The 8,930-nt window shown below is 38.4% G+C and overlaps 1 protein-coding gene across 3 annotated transcripts; it reads right to left on the bottom strand.

Moving 5' to 3' along the window:
• On the bottom strand, window positions 1-3,987 carry LOC106327631 (probable ATP-dependent RNA helicase DDX11). Of its 3 annotated transcripts, XM_013765838.1 has the most exons (11): window positions 3,845-3,986; window positions 3,534-3,703; window positions 2,905-3,450; window positions 2,730-2,821; window positions 2,305-2,661; window positions 1,905-2,204; window positions 1,608-1,835; window positions 1,320-1,541; window positions 695-1,232; window positions 332-624; window positions 1-174 (listed from the first exon to the last, which is right to left on the bottom strand). In XM_013765838.1, exons 2-10 carry the CDS (start codon window positions 3,694-3,696, stop codon window positions 413-415), a joined length of 2,658 nt encoding a protein of 885 aa, XP_013621292.1. In that variant the 5' UTR covers window positions 3,697-3,703; window positions 3,845-3,986; the 3' UTR covers window positions 1-174; window positions 332-412. The 3 variants fall into 3 exon arrangements, with proteins under 3 accessions (XP_013621292.1, XP_013621294.1, XP_013621293.1); XM_013765840.1 differs by lacking the exon at window positions 1-174 and having other exon boundaries at window positions 413-624; window positions 3,534-3,700; window positions 3,845-3,987; XM_013765839.1 differs by lacking the exons at window positions 1-174; window positions 3,845-3,986 and adding an exon at window positions 3,803-3,818 and having other exon boundaries at window positions 413-624.
• Between the last annotated feature and the right edge of the window lie 4,943 nt (window positions 3,988-8,930).

Here is an 8,930-nt window from a genome sequence, read left to right as displayed (position 1 = left end):
TTTTTCTTTTTAAATCTGTTTTGTAAGCATCACTTGACAATATACCAGAGACCAGTTTTATTTTTAAACGATGAGACTGCCTCACCAAACTCTTCTCTCTGCTGCTTGCTGTTCACTTCTCAAAACCGAGAACATATATCTCCACGAACCCTACTCCTGTTGTGCGTGTTAAAACTGTACAACAACATACAGAAGATTTTCCTTTTTTATCAAGAATAAATGGAAGCACTAAAGACGTCATCAACACATGATCAACAAAAAACCAAAATGGATTGGAGACAATAGTAACCTATATGGCAAATAGAAAGCCTTTATCTATATACTACAATACCTCTTTCTTCTTGTTTGCCACTGGAACCCAACATGAGATCTCCTCCAACATGTTCGCTCATAGATGCTTCAATGTTATTTTTCAGGATGATTTTTGGACATTTTTATGTTTAAAGAATTGGTGCAACAGTCTGTGAACGTCTCCATAGCCTTTGGTGGAATAAATAAGATGATCTTTGATCCACTTTGGGAGCTTGCTGGATGGATGAGATGTTCTTTTGGCAGGATCATTCGCGTATCGAGCATCTACCAGTAAAATGGCTGAATAGTCCTTTGCGTGCCTTATTGCCCTACCTGTAAAAAAGCAAACAGGCAAAGAACATTCATTTTAATTCTCAGTCCAATCATGAAGATATTAACTCACCGATTGATTGGTTAACTGCTTTCATACACAGATTCTCATAGTACTCTTTCCCTCTCCGTCTGCAGCTCCTTAATACCCCAAACCCTTCTCGAACATCTCCACTGTAGTATGAGTCGTCAACCAAAGTCAGACAAGGTTTCGACGATTCCGTATCTCCAAGACCTTCTATGTGCTTTATTCTCTCTAATAGCTCAATGTCAGAAGGGCTGGGATAAGGCAGACCAACCATCACAACGCAGCGACACATGCCATCGCTGAAGTTGATTCCTTCTGACACCTTCCCACCAACCACAGCTAGCATTATTGCGCCTCTTTCGCTTTCTATCGCTTCCTTGTAATCTCTGAGAACAGCTTCGACTTCAGTGTTTCTTCTGGGTTCTCTAAACACACGCTTCTTCTTCATTATTCTTCTGAGTATCCCCGAGTTGGTCCACGCTGTGTGTACCTGTGTTTCATACTCAAAGGAGGAGAAGAAGACGATAACTCCTTCAGGAACCAATGCCACCAGGTTACTCATCAATAGTCCCAACTCCTGTATCTGCCATCCCAAAAGGTCAAAGCACAAGTTACACTCAATACTCTTTCTCAATCAAAGTTAGAAAGCTAGTCTATTAGGATCAATCACCATTTCTGTTGAGCTTCTTGAACTGTGGCTAAAGTCAAAAGACAGACCAGACGGACCATGTGAAACTGCGACTGGCATTATACTCTCAGAGGGAACAATGTGACTACAAGAGAAGAACTGCAGCTGATTTGATGGTAGCCACGGAAAGAGTCGTTCCCTTGTCTCTTCTATAGGTTGAAGAGTCCCACCGGCCAATACGACAGCGTGAGCTTCATCCACCACCTACAAATTGGTTTTATTAACTTTTACATTTTAAGAAAGAAAGGAAGAGATTTATGAAAGGCTAACCTCTGAGAATAACTTCGCTCCAGTGAGCATGACGTATTTAATGTAGCCTCCTTGTTGGCCAGAGGTAGACGAACTCATCTTTGAGACTATGATCCGCCCATCACCATTGTTATGAGTGAGTGCCACCAATATATCAGAAAAAGCTCTAAAGCTTGATAGCTTGCTCATTTCCTCATGGGCCGCTGGGTCTTTCTGCAACATAGCAACTCTCTCTCCATATCCACTCACCTGGGCACAGACAATTGACTATCAAAGGTGAGAAAAGGGAAATGTACAGGAGAAAAGAGATCACTTTACCTTATGAATGATATTGCTTTGCTTTATATAGGCGAGTAACTTGACCAGGTTTATATTGTCTATATTCAGAGAGAATAGAAAGTCATTTATCGCCATCGAGCAACCACCACAAGCCTTGCTTTTAGAGGGATCAGGCCCACTATTTCCACTGTTGAGATCACTGTCACTGGTGGTGGCAAGAGGTTTGAGGAGAGCTCGGATGAGAATCAACAGAGTTTGGATATATCTACGGTTTCCAGCTCCCAAGAGATTCTGGAATCTTCCTAGATAACTCTCTATGCTGCTGTGTACATCTTCCAACTAGGGAACACAAATCGATTAAAAACATTGATTCCACAAATGCAAGAAGCTCATCCAAACAACACATGCATTTGGAAAGTAGATGGAAACGACAGTTTACCTGTGACATTGTTATTTTTGCGTCGTGCATACTGAGAAGAGTGTCAGCCAAATTGTGAGCCTCGTCTATTATGACAACACTGCTTTTCAAGTTCAGGCCAAGAGATTCTTGCGAAGACTTTGACAGAAGAGACTGGTACGGAAGAATAATAAGATCAGCTGCAGGGGCCACTCTTCTAGAGCCATAGTATGGACAAGTTCTCATCTCTCGTCCAAGCTGGACAAGATCCTCAATGTCCATGGCTTCTTGCTGGAGAATCTCAGCCTTGAACTCTCTCTGTAGTGACTGTTTCCTAAGCATTGGGCATCTGCAAGATGATGATTTGGTTCGTCCTCCCTTAACGTTTGTACCTAAATTCTGAAATGTTCAAGCTTCGATTTAGAACTTAGAAGCTAACAAGATAGAGACTTGATGATAAAGTGTACCTTCTTCTTTTTAGAGGCTAGAGATGTCTTCTTCTTTTGCAAATCCAAGCACCTCTCGTTGATTCTGCCCACGTTCCCAAGCTTAAGGACATCTGCAACTGTGAATATCAGAAACACACAATGGGAATAAAAAAAAAAAAAAAAAAGGAGAGAATGATAATAATGGTGGGTAGACCTTCGTTTATGCACATGTTCTTTCGAGAGCCTAGACATACAACTCTGACTTTTTGGGCGAATACAGTCTTCCTCAGCTCCTTGACGAATTGAGAAAGCTGCGAGTGAGTCCGGCTGCAATAGAAAACCTTGAGTCCTCCTTCTTCTTCGCATTCCTTGCCATCTTCCTCATCCTCTGAAGAGGTGTAGAAACCTAAACCTCCTCCCACGGGTTTTCTCTTTGAAGATGATGATGATGAATAATCCTCTTCGCTTTCGTATTCTTCCAAACAAAACTCCTGCTCGTTCACCTCACCAGAAACCTCCTCCTCTCCCTTTCTGGCATCAGAATCTCTTTTCTTGACCCTAAACGGAGATTTCCTGTTGGTCTTGGCATCATCATGGCTATTGACAGTGAAATTTCGAATCCAATCGGGCTCGGATTCATCTTCTTCTTCACCATCAACAACCACCTTATCGGATGATCCTGAGTTGTTGTTTATTTTCTCATTGCGGTCGAGCAGCCACTGTAGAGCACTGCAGATAATGCTTAGAGATTTTCCAGTCCCTGACAATCATAAACCCCTAAGAGTATTGATTTTCCCCCACAGATAAAATCGCCTTTTTTTTATACAAGTAAGAACAAAGTACCAGTGGGGCTTTCGAGCATGGAGACGCCTCCCTTGTCGAGAAAACGATAGAGCGCGTTCATGAAATCGATTTGGATCGAGTAGGGCTCGTACGGAAACGCCGGGAACTCTTGTTTCTCCTCCGCCAACTGTGTTTTATACCAATCATCTCCTTCATATTGCATTGGCCTACTACACAAGCATAAACCAGAACCAAATTAATTGACCTTAATTTCCATGTGCACAGACACTAAACAATGCCGAAGAAAGCAATCAGTGCAAAAAAAAGACCTAAGTCGCGCAGTATTAATCGCTGATTCTAAGAGACGATACCAGATATCACGCGACAGTGTGGGGTTTCACGAGACGACACTGACTGTGATTCGCGTACGAAAACCCTTAATTTGGTTTCTTCTATTATGTCTGCCGATTAAGAGAAAGACTTATCTAAAATTATTGCGTGATTTAGTGTTGAAATTAATAATTTTGTTTCAAATAATCTTTATATATAAAAGAGACTTTTAATCACTCCCGGTGCTGCCAACAAAGACGACGACACGTCAGAAATAGAAAGCCTTCCGCGCTGACACGTCAATTGCTAGAACGCTCCGTACCATTCTTTTCTTCTCCGGAATCCGTTGGACCTACGTGTCTGAACATTTTGCATTATTAAGCCCATGGACTTTTTTTTGTGCGACTCCCATAGACTATTTTATTAAAGCATTATATGATGTATTGCGAAACGGTGCGTTTATTATCCTGTCTTTTATCTCTCTACCATCTCCGCCGTAGGCGATTTAGGGTTTCCATTGAAACTGAGTATTCTTCATCTTGATCCAGCGATCAATCGGCGCCATATCGACTCTATATTTTCCAGCAAACTGTTTATCTTCTTCCTACTAATCAAGTAATCAATGGAAACATTGCTATTGAATTCCCTCTTTAAATCCACCTTCCAGGATCTCTCTTCAATTCGACTTTGGCTCTTTAAAGGCGGTGGTGGTTCCACTATAAAAAGGTTAGCATCTCTACAATCTATAGCATCCTATCAATCTATTAAAACAAAACAATCTCCTTATTTTCTGAAAAAAATGGCCAATGCTCGAGTTTTCCTTTCAGATTTGAAATTCTGTAGATGTTTTTCCACAGTGGAGGTGGAGGTTAGGCTATTGCGTTTCTAGGAGGCAAGGAACATCAGGCGAGGTGATGAACTGATGTCCGTGGATATGCTCCTGCTTGGTTTGAATGTGACTACAAAGTATTCTCGACTATAAAACTCACATATTTATCGACTTTTTAAAATGCAAAAGACTATGTTCATATTTCTGAGATCTTTTTTTGTTTCCTTTGTTAATTTTTTTTCACTGTGTTCCTGTATTGCAGCCGACACGCATGTAAGCTACCGTCAACGTCCAACAAACACTCATGTATTCCAGGTAACCCTATTATTATTATTATTTTGGACTTAAACTCACTCATCATTCAAAGCAGTTTATTTTTTCAAATGTTCATCTTAGGTCATATATAACTGGTGAACTAACTGCTGTAAAGAGGCATGTAAGCGATCCTCCATAAGACAAAGACCGTGTTATGGCAACCATAAGATAGGTATCTATTACTTTCTTATATAGGTTTCTACACCTTTATAATTGATAACACTACTTTATTAGACAAACACGTTGAAGATTTGGTCTACATTTTTTTCTTTGTAGTGACGTGTCTTTCACCTTGAGTGTGTTCCACTATCAAGTTGTGTGGTTTCACAAAACTTAAAAGCTTTAGGGTGGATCCACGAGTTTTTGTTGCAACAAACTATAATCCCAAGATTGTGGGAGGTATTCTTTCATACTGTTGTGAAACCCTATTATGTTTTCGTAAAATGATGTCCACCATGATGCTTTTGCAAAGACTGACACCCCATCTCCAGGACGATTTTTCTAAATGCCACATCAGGGACTCACTATGACAAGGAGACTGATGCATGAGAGAGTTATTTTTACAAGTAAGCTTTTAAAAATTACTGCTTGATTACATCTAGAAACGTACTGCTACATGACTTATCTCACACACTCTCACGGGACACTCATTACTACTACAGTTTCTTCACAAATGATACTGGGAACACATCAGCAGCTTCTTTGTTGAGGGGCTTTTCAAAGGTTGAGCCTATGAAAATAGCGGAGCTTAACCAGTTTATCATCACTGCTCAGCATTAGGTACAGTTTCAAACTATAATATGTTTACCTGCAGCAATTTTCTTAACTCTGTTTCTGATTGCAATAATTTATACCTGCAGTCCATTAAATTTATTTGCACTGGAAAGGTGACCGTATCAAGCCAGAAAAAGGATGGTGCTACATCTTGGACCCTGGAGATCACATGCGTGGGATCAGTTTCTCTCTCAGCGAAGATGTTTGGAGGTGGGAATGAGAAGGAGAATAACTCTGGCAGCAAAACTTCAACTGGTCTCATACTGAAAAAAGCTCAGACCACAACATCTGCAAAGGTGAAGAGTATGCTGGAGCTGGTCACGTTAATACCTGTTTGAAAATGCTTATGAATCATTATCCCTGATCCCCCTATTCTCTGTTGTGTTTTCTTTAGAAGATCTTATCAATTAAGTTCAATAATCCAATGGTTATTTTACTCTTGAGTCATTCAACCACTTAGGTTCCTAGATTCCAGATATTTACTCAGCAAAACATGTACTAAAAAAACGTATGGCCATAAAAATGATAATTTAAACACTGAAACAAAAATAAGACGTGTGACGTAAGGAAATAAAGATAATGTGCTGAACATATATACTCTGCGTTTTATCATCACGCTGTATTCCCTCACTGTATAGCTCACGATCTCAAATAGTTTTTTTTTTCCATTCCTAACATTGTTTTGGATAATTATGCAAACGCTTTTCGGTCTTAGCTCAGAGTTTTAACCGTCTCGAATAAGAAGGTAGATAATGTAAAGATAGTAGATAAATATAATTTTCCTTTTTACCTATCTTTTTTTTTTGAGTGCTTTACCTTCTCAGACGCATTGTTCTCTTTTTTTACATGATAAGACACTTCCCACTGGAGGGACACATTGTCCTCTTCCACCCTATGTGGTTTTACAGCATTACCCTTCACGCTTGGTTAAGGGAAACTAGAGGATGGTTGCATTTTTTTATTTTAAAATGTTGTCTATATTGTGGGGACCAATATTTACTTTAGTTAGTTCTTTTAGATGATTGAGTTTAATTCTAAGCCACTAGATGACATCTAAAACAAAAAAAAATCTAAAGATTGAAATATATATTAAAATTAAATGTTTTTGTTAAAAAATGGTTTTGTATTTCCCAACATATTTTTTTGGTCATTATTACAAATTATAATGTATGAAATCTATATTAATGTATAAAATAAGTTATAACTTTTTCTCTTCTACATTTTGATATCCATAATGTATATATTTTTGTAAATTTATAATAAATTTTGATGTCCATGTGAACGAGTTCTTGTGGACGAGGTTTTGTGGACACTATTTTGTGGACATACATATTTCTATATATCATATAGGATTGTGTGGACACCGTTTTATGGACATGTATATTTTTATAGAGCATTTCGTCGAACACCTTGAATGCGTTTTTTGTGTTTTTCCATTTTGATGTTTTTGTCCATATAACCTTCAAATTATTTTCTCAATAAATTAAGTTATTTTACACACTTTGTTTCAAAACTAAAAAGTGATTACAGCAGCCAAACAATGAACAAAACCATCAAGGAAAAAATATAAATTTAATCCACAAAATAAGAAGACTTTGTACATAAACAAGAAAACACACAAGCTTTTTTAAAAAAGAGGAAAAGTAAGAGTGAAGCACATACTTACTTTTCCAACGAAAGAAAAGAAATAATTAAGGTAACTATCATCCATCCACTTAAGCAAAATAATCGATCCAGTTCTCAACGTTCTCAGCGTTTTTATGTTTGCCACCACGAGATTGGTGATGATGATACAAATAATTATAGTGGTGATAAGGAGAGTAGGAGGCGGCGCATACATCATCTGGTGAGGCATCATGGTCGGTTTTGAAATCAAATGAAACGAGAGGTGAAAGAGAAATCAGTGAGATTAAAATTCATGGATTTGGGAAAATGATTTTGAGATTCGGAATAAGAGAGAGAAAAAATCTTTTGTTTATTTAAAATAAAGAAAGTATTGAGGAGAGAAGAGACATGGATTTGAGTTAGTCTTAGTTAGTTTACTTAAGAGAGTAAAAAGGACAAAACATAGAGAAAAAGTGTGTCAAAAGCAAGATGTGTTCTATTGTGTAATTGCAAAGACATAATGTGTCTTTGGAGTGTAAATTTTTCTTTTCTTTTTTATCAAACCTCCTTTTCCCTATCTCTCTAGCTTCTTTCTACAAATCTTTTTTTTTTGTTATTTGGCAAATAACAAACAAGACTGCGAATACCTAGCTTGCTCACTTTCCATAACAAACCTTATGGTCGTCAAAACTAAAAACTGACCACCAAAACATCCATCATCAACCATTGCATGATCTTGGCACCAACCTGGAGTACACAATATCTTCAAGTAATAAGTCCTAAAGAGAACGACACACTCATTCCATTAAGTCAAACACATGAATAAACCTTAAGATTTAAACTTCCCACGTCATAAAATCAAATCCAAGTACTAATATCTGACAATCACTATGTACCAAAATATATACAGGTCAACATAATCACTGAGCTTGCAAAGTTTTCCAGAGCAGATGTTCGTAACTTAATGGCATCGTGCCCAATTCTCGATGAGGCAGCACAAAACCCTGTACTAAAGCTATATACTTGCTTCAAAATGGGATTAAGTGCTGAAGGAGGAGCCCCACTTGTCACGCCAAAAGCATATTCAATCCCTTTCTATTTTGTTAATCACCTGCCACTACAAGAAAACAGCGACATACCGAGGAAAAAAATCGTCGGTATGTTGTCGGAATAACGTTATTCCGACGACATACCGACGAAAAAAGTCCTCGGAAATAACACCTCTGAAATTCATTTTTCCTCGGAAATCCCTCGGAAATTTCCGACGGAATTCCGAGGAAACTCTGAGGACCACCAATTCGTCGGAAAGGTCCTCGGAATATACCGAGGGAGAACTTCCTCGGGATATTTCGATGGACTTTCCGATCGTCCAATCCTCGGAAGTTCCGACGAAATGTTCCTCGGAATTTTCATCGGGAATTTCCGAGGAACGGAGCCCTCGGAAAATTCCGAGGAATGAGTCCCTCGGTATATTCCGAGGAAGGAGTCACTCGGTATATTCCGAGGAATAAAATTTTTGAAATTTAAATTCGAAAATATAAAATTAAAATTAAAATTGAAAACATATAGATAATATTCAAAGTTGTACAAATAAAAATAAAACA

The sequence above is a fragment of the Brassica oleracea genome, chromosome C2 (assembly GCF_000695525.1).
Source record: "Brassica oleracea var. oleracea cultivar TO1000 chromosome C2, BOL, whole genome shotgun sequence".
Classification (NCBI taxonomy): Eukaryota; Viridiplantae; Streptophyta; class Magnoliopsida; order Brassicales; family Brassicaceae; genus Brassica; species Brassica oleracea.
This window is presented reverse-complemented; position numbering and strand designations above follow the sequence as displayed.